Below are 22,599 nucleotides of genomic sequence, written 5' to 3' on the forward strand. Positions count from 1 at the left end.
GTAAAGATTAATTATAGTTGGTACCTTCCAGGGTTGAGCAATCCTGGTCCAATAATCTTTAGTATTATAAACAACTTTTCAGAACTTCTGCATCTTTGGAAACTCATAGATCTGTTTACCAAACCGAACTTCCTGGTTTATATTTGTTTGTCACATTTGTACCAGAAACCACTGAATGCCCTCTTTTTTTTAAAACACAGATCTCTGATTGGTCTCAATTGCGCATTAAATAAAGAGATTTAGATTATCTGGCTAAACCTTTAGTTTGTCTCTAACCTGTTTGATCATCTGAATGTTTGTGCACCAGCTCAGACCTCAGGGATAAACTTGGTGAGTACAGCGTCCTCCTAATCGATAGTAAGGATCACGATCTATCTGCTTGAAAGTTCTGGAAGCTAGTAAGTTGACTTTGAGTCTTTTCTTCTTGTCAAACATATGGATAATACTATGAAAATAACACCCACATTGTAATGAACTGGAATTTCCCCCCGAAACTGTCAGAAAGCCGAGCCTGGTTTCCAGCTTCGGGAAAAGAATGAACTGAGACGTGTTGTAATTCTCCTGCTGTTCCTTTTGTTTTCCCCCTACTGTTCAAACAGCGTCGAGCGGACGGCGTCGTTCGCTTACACCTGGTGGACGCCATCGCGCAGGAAGCACCTTGACTTTCGTGAATGCTGATGATTTGCAGCACCTGAGAGGATGAAATGCTAATGTGTTTAATGTCGAGACATAATTCGTGGCACGTTGCTTGATTCATATCAAACATCTGGAAGGCACTATATGATTTCTTACGTGCTGGTGATAATAAGGTGATTTTCACACAGTGGAAAAGGATGTGAGCGTGTGTGCCTGCCTGGCTGGTTTCACTCCTGCTGACAGAGTAATGGATCTGTTCATTGTTGCATGTGGACTGTGTGTGATGTATGAGATTCATTTGAAATTCTCTGTCTTAAATGAGGCACTCACATGTCTCCATATGGGGGAATATGGACTTGAAGGCGAACGTATTGTAGGAAAATGAACAGCGTTTGCTCATTTTTGTGGTCGTCATTGCTGTGAAATGGTCCCGATCGTGGTCTTTTGTCTAATATTTTTCTTTTAATATGAAACCCTCGTCGCGCTCAATAAATGTGTCAAAAACATAATTTGTTGCTGCAGGAGTTTTTGCACAGAATATTAAAAATGGGATAAAATGAGTGTAAATCAAATTCTTACATTTTAATTATAACTAAAAAAGATTGCAATGGAATTGCATGCATATTATAAATGTATATTTATGTATTATTATTTGAATTTAACTCGGACATGCAAAAAACACAAATGAATGAAATGATTGGACACATTTCATTATGAATCCATTATGCAATTCACTTTATTGCCAAGTTGATTTTGAGTATAGAAACAAACAAAAAAAACATGACATTTTTTTTCACATTGGCTTTTAAAAAAAATAAAAGCCTTATCAACATGATTTTATCAAGACACCATAATTAAATGAAATTATCATAAAAACCCACAATTGAAATTTACACAAGAAAAATTAACTATAAAACATGTAGACATGCAATAAATACATTCATTTCACTAAAGCAAAGTAAAATCAATATTGACATGAAAGGCAAAAAAATTGAAAACAAAAAAAATACTGTTTGGTTTAATGTATTGCTTTTAATTGTTTTCACGGTATAAACTGTTGTAAAAGCACAAAACGAAACACTGGACATTGATCGTGTTTCACGCACATCTGCCTTGTGCTGAAATACGATCCCGTCTTCCACTGAAAATCTCATCTCCACTGTAAATGTGTGATGTATGTGTTTTTCTTTCCATCTATCTGTAGCTACCACTGTCTGCGTGGCGGTCTGTGTTGCTGCTGAACTTCCTTGAACCACAATCAGTCGTAGAGGAAAACCACCTCAAAACATCACAGTGATCTTCATTAGATCATAATCCATCATTTCTTCACATAACCTTTTTCCAAAACCAGAATCAATGCTTTTGTGTGCGAGTGTGTGTGTGTGTGTGTGTGTGTGTGTGTGTGTGTGTGTGTGTGTGTGTGTGTGTGTGTGTGTGTGTGTGTGTGTGTGTGTGTGTGTGTGTGTGTGTGGACCCTGAGGCTCTATCTTGGCACAGGTTTCGGTGTGTTTTGGGTGGAAGCCGTCAGCGGGATCGCCTTCTCTTTAATAATGGTTTTTTCTACAAGAAGCGACAGTCCAAACGGAGCAGGGCAACCTAATTAAATCTGACCTAATCTGAAGCAGAAGTCTGCCATCCAGCTGTGTGTGTGAGTGTGTGTGTGTGTGTGTGTGTGTGTGTGTGTGTGTGTGTGTGTGTGTGTGTGTGTGTGTGTGTGTGTGTGTGTGTGTGTGTGTGTGTGTGTGTGTGTGTGTGTGTGTGTGTGTGTACAATCAAATCTTCTCCCTGACAACTTTCACTCTTCCAAACTCTTGGTTTGTCCTTTGTCTTGCTCTTTGTTTTTTTCTTTTGGACTTTAACTGCTGGAGCAGACGTTGTAGAATGTAAACCAAAAGATTCAAACCTCAGTCCACATCGTGTGTGTGTGTGTGTGTGTGTGTGTGTGTGTGTGTGTGTGTGTGTGTGTGTGTGTGTGTGTGTGTGTGTGTGTGTGTGTGTGTGTGTGTGTGTGTGTGTGTGACAGAAACAGAGATGCAGGCTGAACAGATGCAGGAGGAGGACATGGGCAGCCAGAGCCCCCTTCCCCTATATTCAGCTACAAAGAGCCTACTGTGGGTCATGTGCTGATTGGGTGCTAATTGTTCGGTCTGGGAAGAGGATGACTTCTCAGGGGGCATGCTGACATGAACGTGAAGAAACCTTGGCATGACCCGCAGAAATGAACAATGAAAAGGAAATAAAAACTTTCCTTTCAAGACAATTTCCTTTAAAAAAAAAAAAGAAAAAGGAGGGGGATGAATTAGCTCAAAGAACGAGGTTAAAAAAAAACAGAGGTGAAGAAACACAACGCCACCAGTTTCTCTTTGTTATTAAGTGAAGGTTATGACCATCGAGCACAAAGCTATTTGTCTCTGTGTTTCTGCTTCTTTACCTCTCAACCCTTCTCCCTCACTTGTTCCCTCCATCCCGGCGCATGACTTGGCTGGCGCAGCCGAGGCCCGGCTCAATTGTGCAATTTCATACATGTTTACTTTACTGGCATCTTTCTGAGCATATTTTCCCCCGAACATTTCCCCTCACATTATTCTGCATTTCCTCTACAATGATGTGCTGTCTTTAATCTCCCCTTTGTAAGCCGTTTCTTGGCCCCCGGGATCAGAATACAATAACGATGTCAGACTTTTAGATTTGGCCCATCATCTGCTGTATTTTAACACATGCCACAAAGTTCATTTTGGAAATTGATCAGGGCCTAAAGAAAAAGAAAGTAGCTCTTCACGTAAACATTTAGACAACTGTCTTCTTCAGCATGAAAAACAGCTGGAAGTAAGTGGATCAGGGGAGGGGAGGGGGGGGGAGGCGGCGGGCGCTGTGGGTCAGCGGTTGGAGTCGAGTGTAAGAGGAGAGAGGGGACAGAGAGAGGTGAGGGGGAAGGCTGCGCTTTGAGGGAACAAGGGCGGTGAGCGAACGTGGCCGGGCTCTGCACTGGAGGGAGGAAGAGGAGGAAGGCGAAGGAAGCAGAGTGCCAGAGGAAAAGGCAATTGTGGGACTTCGAGGGGATCGTAAGAGTAATAAAAAATCACAATACAATGATTTTTCCAGAAAAGTGCAGTTCAGGGAAATAAATCTAAAGCAGCTGCTTGTAATAAAGACTCTGAAAGTGTCAAATCTCTCCATCGTACTTCACCCTGCTGCACTGTGGGAAAGACGCTGAGACATGTAGATGGGCAGGTGCACACACACACACTCTCACACACACACACACACACACACACACACACACACACACACACACACACACCTATGCATGCACTCATACAAAGTATTGAAAAGTCACTGAATGCTCCTTATACCAAAGGCACACTTGTATTTCTGACCAAAGTTTTTGGTTTCACAGCCAAAATATGGCTTGAATATTAATAATTTTTGGCTTGCTCATAAAAATGATCATCACATTGGACAATAGTGGCACGTCTGCGCTGCACTCTCATGGTCAACCACACAGAATATGACTTTCATAACAAGGCAACGTCGGTCAGAGGCCTCGCGCCGCAATGCGTCCCGTGGAAACTACAAAGATGATCAGCGAGTTTTGTTTTGAGCATCTGGGAAGCGCTTCAGTCCTTCTGGCACACAGCGGGAAACACAATAAATGTCAAACAGCATGATTGCGGATCGGGACTCTACACATAGGTGACCTCGGCCTGCTGCCGCTGGTGGAAAACTTAGATACATACTTTGAATTTTTACTTTTTTTTTTGTGGTGTCATTCCAAACCTCTCTTTTGGTTGACACTGGCCTCATCCAGATGCTTTTTTAATTCTATCATGTCGGTGTTATAAAAGGGGGACGGCTGCTATTTCATTAAAAAGGAAAGAAATGGACTTAAGAATTTGATATAATAAAATTTAAAAAAGTTAAGCTCACATCTCGAGGTTGGTGGCTTGTTTTACAGCACTCCTTTATTTATTGTTTTGCATTCATTTATTTTCATTGTGGTAATTAATGTGACTAAACTAAATTTATTTATTTCAAAACATCTTCATCCAAACCACTTTGGGAAGCAGAGGTTTTCTGAGTTGACGTGTCGTATAAATAACATTCAGAAAAGGCACATGGCATTAAACCCCCATGGGGTGAGTGGCTGCACCAGTAAATTAAAACAAGACTCTCCTAATTTTACAAACTGAATCAACCACAGACCCAGTTTTTTGTTTTTTTACGTTTTTAAATTATGATTTACAATACAGTTTCTATGACCTTCATATTGATCGGCTCTGTCACACATGTTTTATGGGGAGAACACTGATGAATTCCTGTGACCAAAGGGATGCCAGAAAAATTAATCCACAACATCCTCAAATTGTAACAAAATGTCTGAATGGCTTCCTCACTGTGCAGCGCTTGAAAGGCCACGACATCGTATCACCGTGATACTGAGCAGGGGTTTATTCCCAGAGAGCAGCGAGGGGAAGGAAAAGAGAAGATACAGTCTACTTGTTTTCTGAATGGAGGGTTTCAGAAGTACGACCAGGCTTTCATACTGAGACAATGGCTCATGTCCACCCTGCTGCGCTCGCCCTGCTCCTCTCCCTCCCCATTCTCCGTCTCTCTATCTGCCTCTGAGCAGAAACACACGGCACATCCTGCTCGGCGCAGCGCACCAGCCAAAAGTTCACTTCCTGCTCCTCAGCTCTTCTCCTTCACACCAGCCCTATTCCCAGGACATGCATTAACAGCCGCTTATATGCTTAAATAGCATAGGGACACACAAACAGACAAGAAAACGCTTCCCCTCGCTATGCACACACACCACCTTCCCCCGTCCGCCCGTCCGTCCGTCGTACACATTGACACAATTAAACAAGTGGCAAGGAGTGCACATCCTACAGAAACGTTCAGCCATTATCTTGCTCTTCCCTCCTGCACAGATTTGAAGTGACAGTGGAAACAAATCATGTTATTTTAAGGGTGTAAGGCAGGGGAAGGAGGAGACAGATTTTCATTTAAACTCCTGAATGAGAGGGAGTGAGAAATTCCCACGACTGACATCCGCCCGTTGCTACGTTTTCTAACACGTATGCATGTTTGTGGACTGAGTTGCTACGGTTAATAATGTTTGATCTGAAGTTTATCTTTCTTTATTTCTTCAAACCCAAAACTTGAAGTATCAACGAAAACAAGCAGGCATCCTGTGTGTTTGTGTGCGTGTGCGGCCTCAGTCTGACTCTCATCAAAAGTTCACTAACCTCTGGAGAAACGGGGTCAAACAATCTGAGAGTCGTTTTTCTGACTCGCCCAGAAAAGCCACTGCTTATCTGTGCAGAGAGCTGCGTCGTGTCTTGTGGGCAAACCAAAGTTTCAAAGCTCTACACTCGTCACTTAGATTTTAACTGTACGTGTGGTTGGAATAAAAAAAATAAGAAAAAGAAAATGGCATTATGCGCACTAACATGTGGTTCGGAAATTCACAAACAGCCAGTTAAGATACTACCAAGATGACTTTGCCTCATGTTATAACAATGGAATTGGTCAGACCGACACAAGCCTCTTTGAGGACAACACAATAGAAAATGTATACCGCATAGTAAAAAATAACAACACAAATGTTAATATCACATGTTATCTCTCCACCATTAAACTGTAACAAGAAATGTATACACACAGAAATAACCACAGGTTTAACACAGGACCACCGCCCTGTAAATAAGAAAATTTAAAAAAAGTGTGTGTGTGTGTGATGAAGTTGTTATCTGAGGGTTGACTAAAGTTTAGCTTTTCCCCCATGCTGGGTTCAGTCCTGAGGTAAAGCACCAGTTTCACGTGCGCTGCTTTCAGCTCAAATCAAAATGAAGTAAAGAAAAGTAAGTGACTGGAAACAACGTGTCTGATATGATCATATGCTACAGAAAAAGAAGCCCTTAAATTATTGTACATGAAGAAAAAAAAAAACAATCCCAAAACGTCAGGCACATTGTCTGTGTTTGTTTTTAAGCCTTTAAGAGTCACTACGTCTATCACAGTGTATTTATGGCTTTAGTCTTCACATTCACCCACTGAGGTTGGCGTTGGCACTATAGTGGTCAGACATTTTTTATCTGAGGGACCAGGAAAAGTGTTAGAATACAAAATAGAAAGAGGGCAGCGTGCTCTTTGGAATAAACATTCAAAGACAAGAATGTGCCTTCAACCCCACAACCTTTAAGTGCTCTTTTGTTGTCAAGCTGGAGGAGCCGCCGGTCAGCCAACACAGAAATATGTCTTTCTCTGTTTCCACATTTGATACCAGCGCAGGGGGAAAGAAAAAAAACGGAGGCGAGGCTGGGGCGGGGGGGGGGACACTTGCTAAGCTGGGATGTGATGTTAATAAGTGGATCAGAGGGGTAAGATGGCAGGCATGAAATGGGACATCATGCTGGCGAGCAGTGCGAATTGTCCAGGAGAAAGTGAGATTTCACAGGGATTACTGAGCCACGGCAGCTGGGGAGTGCTGTTCACCCGTCAGCTTCCTTCCAGGGAAGACACACAAACCCCCTTCTTATTTTCATTTGACTGACAGATTAGCAGCTCGCTCTGTGTGTGTGTGTGTGTGTGTGTGTGTGTGTGTGTGTGTGTGTGTGTGTGTGTGTGTGTGTGTGTGTGTGTGTGTGTGTGTGTGTGTGTGTGTGTGTGTGTGTGTGTGTGTGTGTCGTGTGGAGCACTTTTAAAGGCAAAGGGCTGGGAACAGCATTGACTTTGGCCTGTCAACAGTAGCAGGGCTCCCAGACAGAAGACTACAGGGGGAGGGAGGTCAGATGTGAGGTTGGACAGTGGATCAGAGCGGCGTCCAACCCCGGCATTTGACTACTGCCGCTCCACCGTTAATCATCACGCTGCGAGTGGAGTAATTGCTCTTGACAGATCTCTGTGTCATTAACTCGTGACCCGGTCCGAGCCTCAGCTGCATCCGTAACTGCAAATATTACACAATGTCAGAGGCAACACCCATGCGTCGTCTACGCCATGAGATGCAGGGATTAGTGTGTCATCAGTTGGGTATGTGCAATCATGTCCCAGCTATGAGATCACAGGGCCGTGCTTGCTGCATCTCAATAACAAGTGAGAGCTGTGGGAAGTCAGTCAAGCTGCAAAGGAAGTTTTAGCTCGAGGAGGGTTACGCTCTGAGTGTACGGCTGCTTAAGCTACCGCTGCTGTCACATAGCGTGAGCCTGTACACACAAATATGAAGGGGAGTGGGTTACTTTAAAAAACATGTGGTCAAAACAGAGCAGAGGAGACAATGCTGAAGCGATTGCTCTTATTGTTGAGCTATTTCCTTGGGATGCAGGGAACACGGTGGGGAGAAGCTGGAGGGTCAGATACATACATTGTCCAGTACCCCAACAAACAGAAAAGAAAAAAAAAAACAAGAAGAAAAATATATATATATCCTCCCATTACTTTAAAGTCCAGGAGAGCTGGTTTATTCATTTGATAAAAGTTCCGCTCAGGTCTGGACACAAACCCTGGATCTTGTCCTTATGTGCTTTTTTTTGTCATTTCTTGTACACAGATGATAATCAATAGTACACAGGTTTAGGGTCTGATTGCAATGTTTCCTTGCAACAGTTTCTCTTTGGATTTCATCATGATACAAAAATAAATAAAACAATTTCATTTTTGGTTTTCAATTTGTAACTGTGGCTCAATGGCTGAAAAAAAAAAAAAAGAAGAAATGTTTGTTTGCATATATACGCTGTACATAAATACTGTACTTCTTTGAGTGAGTGTCTCTTGGTCATGGAATAGCACAGACTTCCTTTATGAAGGAGGACTTTAAGATACATTAGATGCATAGAAAGGCACTGACAGTCTAAATGTTTTGGTGTGCATTAGCAGACCAGTTTCTTTTGGCCTGAGTCTGAGGTGCAGAGGAGGATACTGAGGTGAATGGCTTTAGAATACTGCAAGTTGTGTGTGCACACAGACCTATTGGCGACAGGTCACATGTCTTAGCTGGGTGAGTAGCGGTCAATGGTGCGGGCTTCAAGGGCCTGTGAGAGAGCGGGCAGGGGTTGGCCCAGGACATCCATCTTGTCGTGGATGAGGCCCAGGTGCTCCGCGGCCAGTTTGGACAGCGGGTAGAGGCTCTCCAAGGCCTTTCCGCCAGCCACCAGCTGCTGAGCTTGGATGTGAAGTTCATTGGCCTTCTCCTGCTTCAGCCCAAGGTGCTCTGCTGTGTATTTACTCAGAGGATAGATGCCCTCTGCAAAGTCCAGCTTCAGTTTCAGATCTGCGGTCAGGCCCCCCGCACTCCCTCCGCTGCTGTGCATCTTCATGTGGCTGATGAGGTTGCGCTGCTGGGCGAACTTTCCCCCGCACACCTGACATTCGTAGGGCTTTTCCCCAGAGTGGATGCGCATGTGCTCAGTGAGGCGATACTGGCGGGTGAAGCGCATGCCACAGGAGTCGCAGGCGAAAGGTTTGAGGCCCAGGTGGCTACGCATGTGGCGCGTCATGGTACCACGCTGCGTGAACTTCTTGCCACAGATGCTGCAAGGGTACGGCCGCGTCAGCCAGTGGGTCTTCTCGTGCTGCCGCAGAGTGGCTGGATCTTTGTAGGACTTTTCGCAGTTGGAACAGCGGTAGGGTCGCATCATCTCCCCGAGGGCCCCTGAATTCAGCCCCTGTCTTGACTTGGACTCCAGATGGGACAGACTGTTCAAGCTGTTGCTGCTGTTCAGGCTCCCGTAGCCGTTTGTATTGCTGCTGATGTTTTTGGTGCTGCTGTTATTGCTGTTTCCCATCTCCCCACCGGAGTTGCCGTACAGCTCCTCCTCTGTGTGTGTCTCCACGTGTGCATTGAGCTGCTCTGAGCTCGGGAAGCCTTTGTCACAGGGAATGCAGACATACAGATTGTCCCCGAAGCTCTCTGGCTCATACGGCATGTGGAACCTCCCCATTGGTCCCGTAGGGGAGGGGCGGCCTTCACTGCTCCCCGTCTCCTCTGTGCCAGACCCGCTCTTGTCATCTGCTCCTTCACTCTCCTCCCCAACCTTGTGGTGGTTGTGATGCTGGTCTACGTTTTCACCCCCCTCCTCCTCATCCTCGTCCTCATCTTCATCTTCAGCTGTATATGACAGTGGCTCATGTTTCACCCAGCGGTAGATGTTGCCCATTTCCCTGCCTGCCTCGCCACCTTCCGTGGGAGTGTCAGGGCTGGGGGGGCATGGGTAGCGATCTGTGCCCTGGGTGCCTGAGCGGTGCAGGTGGGGATGATGGGGGCCAAGGGACTGGTTGAGATGGGAAAAAGGTGGAGGAGTGAGGGAGCTTGTCTGATCGGTGCACTCCATTTTTTCAGAGGGGAAGGCCCTGCCGTTCGTCCCCTGCATGGGACTAGTGCGGCCGCTCAGAGTCCCGTCTCGCTCCTCATCGTTGTGACTGTTTGCCAGATGGGAGTGAGTGTGCTGAGACTGGGAGTTGGGGCTTTTCTTAGAGAGATCAAGGCCATAGTTGGGGGAGCAGTTCCTGTCGGGATGGGCTGAACGCCCAAGTTGGGCAGGCAAAGCTGACTGCAGGGACGGGAACACCTGAGAGCCCTGGGTGGAGGTGGGAGCATACAACTCCCCAGCATGGATGGCTAATCGATGGGGAATTAGCTCCTCTAGTGGTGGTGCCCGGGGTGCATGGCTATTCAAAATTCCTCCTGGAGGGCAGGGTTGAATGACTGGAGTAGAAACTCTGTACCTGCCACCACTCCCTAACCCCATGCTGTTTGGTCCCATCTTTGGATAGGGCAGAAATGCAGGGCCCAGGCGCGGCGGGTACTTGCCATGTCTTTTCAGCTTCTTTTTGCACAACGCCACTAAGTCAAGCAGCTGAAGGTAGCTAGCTGCTGCCAGGACGGCCCCCAGATTGGGTTCAGTTGGAGAAGTGGGGTCTCCCTCGGTAAGGCGGCCTGTGTAGATGTAGTCCAGAATGACCCTGAACACGCCTGGACTCACCATCTCGTGGTCGAGGTTGATGAGATTGTCATGGACCACCAACGATTTCAAGTAGAGGCTGCTGGCGGCCAAAATGTTCTTGTGAGCTCTGAAGAGGGCGTTCTGCACCACAATGATAACATCACACAGGAAGCCCTTGGTGCGCTGGCTGTTGAGCTGCAGGAGGAGATCCCTAGCATGACTTGGAACGTCCATGGCATCCAGCATCGTCTTCAGTCCGCCACCTGCAACGAGAGATATCTGTAAAATATCATGCAGCAGTCAGCATTTCGAGCCACATCAACAAAAGCAATGTGTCATTTCCAGCATTACTGTTATAATCAATGATGCATTTCATCTAAGAAATCTATGAAAAGGTCAGGATTTACATACATTTGAAACATTTAAGTGTGAAAAAGTTTAAAAGTTTTACATGTCTGATGATTAATTTAGGTGAATTCATTTGCAAAATTATTATTTTAAAACACAACACATCCGTTAATTTACCAGAATTTTTATGCAAATTCATAATTACAGTTTTATCATTTAATTTTGTTGCCTTGTTTACTAATTAATTTGTTATCAAAGCCTTCAGTATTTGCAAAATCCTGTTTAAATCATAGATTCAGCTCTATGAGACGTGTGCAGCGAGCAGAACTCATGTGTGGGAAATGCACATGCAGGCCCCTCGGTAAAAGTGAACTTTTGCTAAAGGTGAGCAGCTGCAGTGGTTTTCTCATTATCAGAAATTCAAGTGTATGCATTCACTTCCTCTGCAGCGAGCAAAAACACAGAGACTGAGAAGTAAAGCCAGAGAACCACAGATATATATTTTTGCAACTGCTGGCTTCCTGATACAGTATTCCAGGAGTGATGTGCAGACGTTTTTAAACAAAGCGAGCGATGAACGTTTCACAAATATGATGAACAGCAGGTATAAACGTGTGAGGGAAGGACACGTCCAAAAAAAGACAGGTCTCTCGGCTCCAAGCTCTGTCCAGTCATATAAGGAACAGTGGAGCGCACAGGATGTAAATCAAGCTTAGACGATTCAGTGCTGTACATTGAGATGAGCTCCAGGGATCTAATGCGCACACACACACGCACACACTACGACATCAACCCTGACTGCTCCATCCAGCTTAAAATAAACTACGTCAGCTGCGTGCACGAAACACAATGTATTGTTCAATCAGTGGCATCTGTTTACATAAGGGATTAAACATCTAAAACTGTCCCCACGGGTTTGCACTCGCTGATGGGAAACAAGCAACTAAATAAATATCATGTCATCTGTCTGATCCCAGCCTTCCTGACACCAGCTCATTCACTTCTTGTTTATTTTGTTCAGTCTACGCGCTCAGCACAAGAAATATGAATTTTATTTTGTTTTAATCTGACTGAGAAATTTTGGAGAATCCTAAAACATCATGTCTATTTTTCTCTATTAAAGCTAAGTATGACCAAACCTCAAGGTCGCTCTGATGTTCATCATCAGGCAGCATCATTATCACTGAAAAATTAAAAGTTACTGTCAGTATAACAACAGCAGATGAACATAGGGATGAACATCTTTTAAATATGAATTAAATTTTTATTTAATATTCTGTGCTCATTTCTACACACATGACTGATGTGCTATTTGTTACTTATTGTCTTGTCAAAAATATCTTTAAATAAATAAATAAATTTAAAAAAGAACAAAAGCTGTGAATAAAAAGGCAGGTATATGGCAGGTTTACGCTGGACTCACACTCCATCATTTTCCCCTGTTGTCATCTAAAGTGTTTCCACTTCTGGTTTCTGTCTGGCTTTGATTACGCCACAGTGGTACTCGACTACAAATATCAACGTCGGTCGGATCAAACGTGTTTAGAAGACGAGTGTGATGCGAGGAACGGGCCGAGTCATTTCCATAACTGGCTGAACTTCTGCAGAGTCTCTATTGCGTTGAGGCTTGTTCAGCTCACTGGTTTGCTGCATGGTGACTTCAGCGGGACATGGTGACAGGTTGTGTACTAACACACACGGAATCACTGTGCGCTCTTGCACCGTTATGTGACAGTTCATCCCAGAGGACAGCAGAAAACTAAACCCAACTTTATATCTGGATTTGTTTGAAACATTTGAATCTACGTTTGCTTTTTCTATAGGAGTCATGCAAAAAATCTGCATTTGTGCATGAATCTGGAATCTGCTGCAACTTTGTTTTTGGTAAAGTCCTGTGGTAACAACTAGACAAGGTGGCTGTGGGTTTTCCGATCAACACAGTTCAAATCGCTTTACTCTCGCTGGGACCAGTCTGATTCCTGTGTGACCCCACTCCTTGCCTTTCAAATCAGCTGACCTCGCCGTTTGATGACAAAAAAAAAGTGTTTTTTTAATTCTTGATCTGGTGTGCATGTGTAAGCTCACTTCATCCTGTTAGGAAACCAGCGGTGATTGCAGTGTGATTTAGCCGTGGAACACATTTTAAAATCCAGCCTGTTACATATAATATTCTGGTTAACACAATCCGAAACCTGCACCGCAGCTTGTGTTGTTGTTTTGTTGTGTTAAACAGGCCGAGTTACAAAATTTGTACAGTTGCACACACAGTCAGAGTCGCCTGAGAAGAGGTTTTCATCACGACAGCCTTATTTCTAACGACCCATCAACAAGCGGAGGAAACTTAAATGATCCTGATGCTTGTTTACAGCGATGACATTCACTTATTTGCATTATCTGCATATTCACTGTCCCTGTGTTTTGTCTGTTTTATCACTTTTGTGGTTTGGGGGATGAAGCCGGAGACTTAAACGTCAAAAGTCTACATCCAGCCTCAGTCACATAAACACTCCAAGACATCTGCTTAAAACATCATCTTCACGTTATATTTTCTCTCATTTCAATTTGCTTCCCACGCAGCCATGTTTATTTTAGAGCCCATTCCGCCATGTTCACATCGTCTATATGTTCAATTTATGGGGCAACACTGCAGCACAGAGTCCAGTGTAAACTAGCAAAAAAAGAGATTTGACTGTAGGTTTTTTATTACTTCAATCCAACTAATTTAATTTTTGTTGTTTCTGTGAGTCACCAGGGTCGAATACAAGCTGGAGAGGTTTTACATGCATGAGATATCAGACTGGGAGCTTTCCTTACATGTGAGTGCAGCCTGCAGTGCAGACCGAGGCTGATGAATAAGTGAATAAGTTTTAGTCAGATCAGCAAACATGATGGAGAGAGTCAGCATCAGTTTCATGTTTAAATGCTGCAATCACACAATTTAAAGAAAAGAATCCCTGCACATCTACAGCCTTTAAAGTTGCAGGAGAGCAACACACAGCTTGTTTTGTTACAGTAAAATCACATTTAATAATAATCAACACTTCCATTGAAGCATCAGCAGAACAAGTTGGCAGTTTTTTGGGGGGTTTTCAGTCAATTATTATCCTGTAGATTTCCCAGCAGATTATTCTATTTTAATTCATTTTAATTGCATGACTTACTTTTTTTTTATAATTTCTTCTCCTGAGCATTTAAAAGTGACAAACTTCACAAAATAAATCAATATTGAATCTATGAACAATATTTGCCTTTTGTGCCGTGATGTTTAAGTTCGGGACATGAGGACTGGTTCCTCTGTCACTGTCTTGTCTGTGCGCTTCACGTCGCCTCTTCGCAGGCACCAGCATGGAGCTGGTCTCCTGACCCTGTGCGCGTCTTCTCCGGCTCTAATCCGTTCTCCCCTGCTCTTCGCGTATTATCGCTGCAGCAAAACCACATCACGAGTGCGATGTGTGTGTGTGTGTCTGTGCGCCTCATCCACTCTCTACCTCTGCGTATGTGTCTCCTAAATCACCTCCAGAGACGCAGCGTCCTCTGCGCCCTGCCTGCGCCACACAGCTGTTTCTTATAGCAGCTCTCTGCGTCTTCAGACCTGTCAGCAGCGCTCACAAGCTGCTCCGTCATGCAGCTCACATGAAACCTCGGAAATCCATAAATTAAAGAAGTGACTCCACACACACACACTTTTAAATTATTCTATAATAGTCTGTTAACGCGTCTGTTAATCCTGAACTCAACGGTGACGTTATTACGCACAGTGATGGGCCTGTTTTACAACATCAAACTGGAACTTATTTATTTGCTGCAACTTCCTTTTTTAAATAAGTCACCTGGTTATTAAATACGCCGAAGATCCGCTTTGACAGAAGTCGATGTTGCCTTTAGCTTTTAATAATTAATCTGAAATTAATAATTAAACTCGCAGGTCAAATACAAAAAAGAAATCCAACTGGATTCGTCTTGTTTTGCACTTTCATAATTTTAAAATCTATTTTTGCTGAACTTTGAAGCCACATTTCAAGACTACATCATTCTGACCCTGGAGAATTTTAGAGATTAACTGTCTATAATTAATTATTAGAGAGAATTTTTTTTTATTAAATCTAATTTAATGCGGAAAGAAGAAAAAAGCGAAGGATATAAGACTGGAGTAAAAAAAACACATGCAGGCTGCATTACACAAAGTTTGTGTCTTACTAATATATCAACGATTCATTTTAAGAAATGTATTTTCTCTCTGGCTGCACATCCCGCTGCAGTATTAAAGGAATAAAAAGCTAAATTGCCATGCGTCCTCCTCCTCCTCCTCTGCTCTGGTGCCTCCATGTGCGCAGCAGCAGCAGCAGCAGCAGCAGCAGCAGCTCTTACCTGCATGCCCGATGTCCTCTGCCATCCGATCTAAGTCTCCCTTAATGATCATCTCAGCAGCCTCCAGGAGTCATATCTGACGTTTCAGCTTTGAACTGCCAGCCTCCAACAAAACCATGCCAGTTTTCCGAGCGCGTCTGCCAGCGCTTTTTTTTTTTATGATTATTAATTGATATGAATTTCTTGTCGCTCCTCAGGTCCGTCCCCCCACCCACTTTCCTCCCTCTCCCTCTTTCTCCCTGTGCCCCTCCTCTCTCCCCTCTCTCTCTCTCTCATCCCCTCCTATAAAAAAATAAAAAAAATACGTGCTCAGACCAGCATCAGTTTCCTCTTGTTTCTTTTTTCTAGTAATTTCCTTAGCTATTTTTGAGTCAGAGCAATAACGCGCACCGGGATGATAATGGAGCCTCTATGCGCCTTAAGTGTTTTAGCGCCCCGTGTGATGTCAGTCTATAATAAAACTAAAAGGTAAAATCGAGGGCAGGAACTTCGAGTGACCCCGACTTGAACTTCTCAACACATCGCCTTAAAGAGACAGACAGCGAGTGTATACATCGGGATATATGTTCCATATTTATGATCAGCTGCCCTTCCACCGAGGAGAGGAGTCTACTGATGGAAGTGAATCAAACGTCCTCCAAAACTTCACTATGTTGACTTTTCATTTTGTCCCTGAGGCCAAAATGTAATCAATTAATTCAATGCTATTGATAAAAACTAATTAATTTCCAACTGTAATAGTTTTTTTAATAAAGTAGAACCAATAAACCTGTTAAATGAAGGTGGCATGCACCTTCCCTGCAGAAATCCACTGAGAACATGTGGATCTTTAAGAGGGCCCCCTGGCTTCACTTAAAGACCAGCAAAAGATAAGTGGAAACTAAAGGGAGGTTTAATAGGAAAAAACCTTAAACCTCTCTCTCTCTCTCTCTCTCTCTCTCTCTCTCTCTCTCTCTCTCTCTCTCTCTCTCTCTCTCTCTCTCAGGTAAAGCACCATCACCTGGACATGGATGGACTGACTGTGTCCCCTCACACACCTTAGAGCCTTTTTGCATTTAGATAACTTCAGTAATGTGCCTCCATACTTAAAAAACCTGGTCATTTATTTTCCCACTGCATTGATTTCAAAATATGTTAATGCTAAGTAATAAAAGAAGGCAGCTGTATGAGTAATACATGGAGTCCACTGTGCTGTCATTAAAATAAATTATTCTCATTTTATTATAGAAATTCTCCACCTTCTGTGGATATTAAAACTAATATTAAATATTTTACGTGGCTTTTATGAATTGTAAGCTTATTTCTTTCTTTACACCAACATCTTGTGGCCTATATATTATAAAAGGATGGTTTAATATATCAGGGTTAATATTTAAAAAATAAAATATGTCTAACAAAGTTTATATCAGATAAGCTTTAGGCCGGATATGACAATATGATCCAGATGTTCATTCTCAGTCACTACAGGCTTCACCGGGAGCATCGGCTCAAATCTAAAAATACGTTAAAAAGCACATTAAAGTTGGATAAACTTGTGATCGTGGACGCGCACAGTCTGCTGCTCGTTCTGACACTGCGCACGACCACACGTCTGCGGGGATGTCATCCCTGCCTCTCCGCCGGATCTCACTCTTACCTCGAACTCATGTCTGGTGCTCTGGCCGTGTGTCTGCTCTCCTTTTCGGCATTCCCTCATCAGAGATCTGCCGCCGTTTCCTCCACGTCCGGCTCCTCCGCAACAAAAAAAAAGCCTCGTCTTCCGCGTAATTTTGCGGCCCTGTATCTCTCTCTCTCTCCCCCTCTTTCCCCGTCCTTCAGCCTCTTCTATACACTGGGTTTCTCACGTGTTAGCGACACTCTGACACTTCAGACTGTTGTTGGGTCCGGTCGGACCAAAACCTGCCGGTGGAGACTTTACGCGCACAGCGACACCCAACGGCAGCGAGTCCCCACTGGCTTTAAAGAGGTGGACGAGAGGTGCGGGGATGTTTGGGAGGAATTCACTGGAAGCACAGCTGTGACACACAGGGAACTATAAACCTGTGGAAAACCAGCCTCGTAACTGGTTTGCAAATGAAAGGTTTGTAAAATGAGTTCAGGTGAATTAACCTTGAGTGATGAAATTGTGCACTGATAGAAAAAGGGTTTAGATTTCAGTTTAAAGATATTTTACTTCAGCAAAAGTGGAAATTCATAAAAAAAAGTACAAAAAGCAACTAAATGCATCAAAAGTAAAAGTACTTTTAGCATTTTTGGCACTTTGACTTTTATATACTATTATAATTTTCTGTTATTGAATCAATGTTATCAATGCATTAACATGCAAATTGTATTTTAATGTCATAATTAATCAGGTTATAGCTAATTTAAACTGCTTTAAACCTTTGCAGTTTAATGTTATATAGGCCAATTCTATGTTTTATGTGTAAAATATAAATTTTAAGCTGAATTTAGTGGACTACAAAGTACAATATTTTCCTGATGAAGAATAAACTTGAATGAAATTGAATGATAAATTATGAGTTCCCCAAAAACAAATTATCCAAGCATAGTACTTGAGTACTTTTAACCACAAAAAATACTATGTTGCAATAATGTTGCAGCTTGGGTGGTTTGTTGTTATTGTTTTTCATAATCACCACTTGAGGCTGGTTTATTCAAACTTTTATGACAGAAAGCATCTCTAGAATGTATTCTGCTGCTGCTTATTGATTTCAGTGTTGTTTAAACAGAAGATTTTCTCTCTGTGTGTACACTGGAGTCATTAACTCTCTATAAACAATACTTCTTACTCATGTTTAATCCACCGTATTAAAGGGATTGTGTCAGACGTGCTCCAAACTTGAACTTTTTCCTCAGCCATCAAGAGATCCCTTTGAAAGGCCGCCGCTTGGAATAGAAGGAGCTAATTATTTTACCATCACTGAGGTCATCAGCAGACAGCCGATGTGATGCGCACTCACGGGGCCGAGGCCTATTCACGTTTGTTTTGATCACAACAGCAGATGACAATCTCGTGAAGCCTGCAGACCCTCTTCCTCTCGAAATGATCCGAGCTGAAGGTGCTGCCGTTTCAATGAGGAGATCCGAGCCACGCAGGGAGCCCGTTGGCGAGGAGGAAGGCATTGTCTCTCACTTCCATGTTCTCTCGATGAACCGAGGATAACCTCATGGACACATGTAGGCAGAGCTGCGAGGGAGAATGGATATGTTCTATCAAGGATGTGACACCGTGTTTCAATTCATGGTCCAAAATAGTTTTTTTTCCGCCAAGGGAAACATTCAGTGATGTCATACGCTGCCTGTCAGGTAGGTTACGTCTTTGACATAGTTTGGTTTCTCTCTGTTTTAGATTACACACCTCTTAAAGCACTAAATCCTGGTTGGTGATGTTCTTTAACCCTTACGCTCCCAAGACTGAATCCTTGAGCAATAGTGTTTACATCATGTGATCATTCAGTCATTTTTTTGTTGTTGTTTCAAATAATTTTCCGTTTTGAGATAACTACAGCTATTTGAAAATTAAGAGACATTTTGTGTATTTTGCATTACAATGAGTTGATGGATTATACATGTGTCGATTTTTAAGTCAAGGTCACAGCACGTGTTCAAGCAGGTGATGGATCATTAAAGAACAAGAATCCAGCTAATCAGTGAAATCTGTGGTGTTTTGTAAATGGTGTTGCACCTACAATAGGCTCACAACCAATAACACAGGCAAAACCGATTAAGTGCAACAACATACTTTTATCATTTACTCCTTTAAGTAACTAATATTCAAGTTTTACACGTCAAACTACGTCGTAAGTCTTTTTTGACGAGGGACGAGGTCAAGAATCATAACCAATAAATGTGACCGACAGGGTTAAAAGCAATAAAAATGTTAACATAGGTATCTAACCTATATTTGAAAGAGGGGAGGAGCACGTCCAACAGTATGAAACTAACATTTGTAAATTTCTGCTTCTTTGTTCAGCTGTTGTCTTCCCAGACAGACTTTATCTCACTAATCAATCAGCCTCCAGAGGCCTGTGCAGGACATTAAACCTCAGCCTGTCAAAACACAGTTTAACATACCGTAATCTGGAGCACAGCAAACCTGAAACACTGAACTTTTAATGAACTGAAAAACAAGAGAAAGCCTCCAAATTGCAGGTTGTAAGCAATGATTCAATTAAAGCTGTGAGAGCTGGGCCCCGAGTTCGGCCCTGGGATCTGGTGCCAAAGCGACTTCCCCGAAGACCAACACTCAGTGAAGGAACCAGAGCTGGAGATAAGGCAGGGAGAGCGGCTAAATCTCCCAGCAGTGTGCTGTCACCCTCTAAATCACACACCTTTCCCACCATTCTTCCAAGTGTGAGCACTTCAGGTTTTTACATGTGACATATATCTTGCAGAAGCTCGCTGGATGTGGAAACACAGCGACGGGGCTGAATATTCTGAATGACCGGGGCCAAGTTTCTCAGACATCTGCGAGCAGATACGTTGCAGGGTCACCGTGTCTCCGAAGCCCGAAGCACCTTGTTCCAATTTAGGTTTGGAGTGACGAATATTGCAATCACCCTATTATTGCTCCATTTGTGTCTGCCAGCAGAGAGACAGAGCAGGGCTGGACAATAGACAGGACAGTATGAAGGTAATCTTAACACCTTGAAACAGACCATCGCAGTGTATTGTCCCAGACTTTGCACACAAGGCCTTTTGCTCTCTTTCTCTCGCTCTCCTTCTTTCATTCTCATCAATCATCCCTCTTTCCTTTCTTTCTTTCTCTCTTTCCAGTGGACATGGCCACACATATCTCCAGATGCTTGCTGTGACCGCCCCCACCATACCAGACACACACCCCTCCAGCTTCGGATTCCCCTCGCCACCAAAAATTGAACGGTAGGCTCAACATTTACACACAGGCCTCTCTTAATTCATCGTAATGAGCGGTTTAGCGACAGCTTTAGAGTACAGGCGTGCAAGGCATGTCATTTGAATGAGCAGAGCTGTTGTGTGCGTTTGGTCGCTATTCTAGTTCACCCATCTGCTGGTGATGGACAATTATCATGCCATGATTAGAGCCAGATCCAATTTTATTTTCACAAATGGAAACATATGAATGCAAAACAGTTTCTGGTTTTGGGAACACTCATAATATACAATGTTTCATTGCCCAAATATTTTTTTGCACTCTTGCCTTTTTGAGTATTTTAGCTGGTCTCCAGTTTCTCTGTACACACTGTAAACAAGGCTACAAGAGAAATGCATCTGATCAAATATATCAAGGTATTCTCGTATCAGCCAACTTAATGGTCTGACGTTTTGGAAAACACATTTATTTCCTCTCTTGCCAAAGGGGAAATGAGAAGATCGATACCACTCTCATGAGAGTTATATCGATCTGCTCATCTAATTCACAGCAAGAGAGAATTAAGCTTTCCAAAAAAATGTTAAGCTTCTCCTTTTAACTAACACAGGGTGCAACATGGGTGAATCTGTTATGCCACCCAGATGGAGGCTGAGAACATTAAGGGAAATTGACATTCTCTACTGATGTTATGAGACTTGTAAAGTTTTGATGATACTGAATAGTGTCATATTTTAGACCATAAATGAAAAAGGAAATTAACAAATAAAATAAAAAAGGCCATGTGCCATGTGATACGACCAAAACATTGAACAACACCAGAAGGAACTGGGATGGATAAGGACCCAGTGATGTCATCGTGCCCAGTGACGACTGAAAACAGAGATTAGAATGAGTCCAAACAATAAAGCTGCGAGCCCGAAAATGAAAACAATGAATGATGCAAAAATTCAGGGCTGAAGGAAATTTCAGTCGTCATGTGAAAAGGGTGCTGTTCTCGCCCCCTTTTCCACTAGGCCCTGTCTCCTTACATTAAACATTTGGTCATTTGATTATTATTAGAATTTTGATTAACAATTAGATCCTGTAGATAATCTCTTTTTGAGTTGTGTGTTGTATTCTTTTACAGCAAGTATGTGTTGACAGTTTATTTATTTGATTGCTGTTTTGCCAGGTATGTGCAGGGGGTCAGATCAGGCAGTGAGTGACAACAGGTTTGCACGATCAGCTCTCTGAGAAAGGACGGGCTGGTCAGACTCAAGGAGACAGAGAACGGGTGAAGTGTGCTGCATTGGATTACATCTCAGTCAACCTTTTGCCTTTATCTGCTGTATTTGTGCAGATAGATTGGATTGTGAGCTCAGCAGAAACCCAGAAACTTGTGTTGAGTGTGGTTTCTATTTGTCTTTCTGTTTAGCTCACCTTTGTCTTACCAGCGCTGGTGGTAGCTTCCTGGTAGGTGAGGCTATAAAGCAAAATGGGTGGGGGGGAGTTGGCAGCTTGTGGTGAGGCTGCAGATTTTTTGTTTTGTTGCACTTCCCAGGGATCATTTTGTCTTTCTGTTAAAGTACCTTTTTGGTAATAAAATGCAATTTTTTTCACCTACTCATTCTTCTTCAGTGACAAATAACATCCTCCACCCTTGTCTGGGGGTTACGGCGCTACACGTCACTACAACAACAGTCATATGATCTGTTATGCTGATCATTGTAACTTTCTGGCAATTGAAGGCAGCTCGAGTACATCCGCATGCACTCTGCATCTACGACGTTTCCTGCGCAGCACATTTGTCTGGTTTTAAATCGGAAGGGCAAGCGATGCATATATCTCGGCCTTGTGTAAACCTTAGTTAACATGTTAATCTCAGCTTAGTCCTTCCTCCCCCCTGTGTTACAGTATCATTGATTAGGCATGTGTTTCTCTGTGTGTACGTGTTTGCGTGTAGGCCAGTCCAGTGGGCGTCTGTGCAGCACATGGCTGTCCGATGCATGGTCTCTGCTCCCTGGTCTCTCCTCATTAGCCTCACACAGTGCAGCCATTCCCCTCTCACCCCTTCACCTCCTCCCCCTCTACAAGCCTCCACTCACAGTGCACACAAGGGGAAGAGCAAGCCTTTTGTTTTCTGTGTCCGACCTGCGCCCCATTCTAGCCCTCCTCCTTTTCTCTCCTTCGCCTCTCCTCTGACTAAATCTCTTTTCCGGCTTGATACTGCTGAAAACCATATGGAGTGTGACATCATCAGGGCAGGAAGCAGGGAGAGGGGAATGGTAGAGCAAGGGAGAGATTGGCTTGCCAGGTCTCTGTGCAGTTATGTCAGCAGAAAAACACTCTGGGAGGCCCCTTCAGGGGTGAGAGCAGAGCAGGTTGGAAGTTTTATCCATTTTTTTTTTTTCATGTCAGATTTCACTCCCACCTGGATAATCAGGAGGGAAAGTCGAGAGGGAGCGTGCA

At 43.4% G+C, this 22,599-nt stretch overlaps 1 protein-coding gene and 1 long non-coding RNA gene across 5 annotated transcripts; one reads left to right on the forward strand and one right to left on the reverse strand.

Annotated features, from left to right (window-relative positions):
• Positions 1–1,354: 1,354 nt before the first annotated feature.
• hic1 (hypermethylated in cancer 1) lies at positions 1,355–17,261 on the reverse strand. 4 transcript variants are annotated; one of them, XM_035155392.2, is made up of 2 exons: positions 16,933–17,261; positions 1,355–10,843 (listed from the first exon to the last, which is right to left on the reverse strand). In XM_035155392.2, exon 2 carries the CDS (start codon positions 10,824–10,826, stop codon positions 8,628–8,630), a length of 2,199 nt encoding a protein of 732 aa, XP_035011283.1. In that variant the 5' UTR covers positions 10,827–10,843; positions 16,933–17,261; the 3' UTR covers positions 1,355–8,627. The 4 variants fall into 4 exon arrangements, with proteins under 4 accessions (XP_035011283.1, XP_035011280.1, XP_035011281.1 ...); XM_035155389.2 differs by having other exon boundaries at positions 1,355–10,859; XM_035155390.2 differs by lacking the exon at positions 16,933–17,261 and adding an exon at positions 15,297–15,462.
• Positions 17,262–18,070: 809 nt separating this feature from the next.
• LOC118106676 lies at positions 18,071–21,597 on the forward strand. The gene is made up of 3 exons (XR_004695228.2): positions 18,071–18,605; positions 20,076–20,180; positions 21,323–21,597. It is a non-coding gene; the product is annotated as an uncharacterized LOC118106676 (long non-coding RNA).
• Positions 21,598–22,599: the final 1,002 nt, after the last annotated feature.

Source organism: Hippoglossus stenolepis, chromosome 4, assembly GCF_022539355.2.
Source record: "Hippoglossus stenolepis isolate QCI-W04-F060 chromosome 4, HSTE1.2, whole genome shotgun sequence".
Lineage (NCBI taxonomy): Eukaryota > Metazoa > Chordata > Actinopteri > Pleuronectiformes > Pleuronectidae > Hippoglossus > Hippoglossus stenolepis.

Bases quoted from the DNA above. Each gene is read 5' to 3' on its own strand.
- hic1 (XM_035155389.2), bottom strand. From the start codon at position 16,992: ATGAGGGAATGCCGAAAAGGAGAGCAGACACACGGCCAGAGCACCAGA. The intron at 10,860-16,932 runs GTAAGAGTGAGA...GATATTTTACAG, and splicing joins GCACCAGACATGAGTTCGAG to ATATCTCTCGTTGCAGGTGG.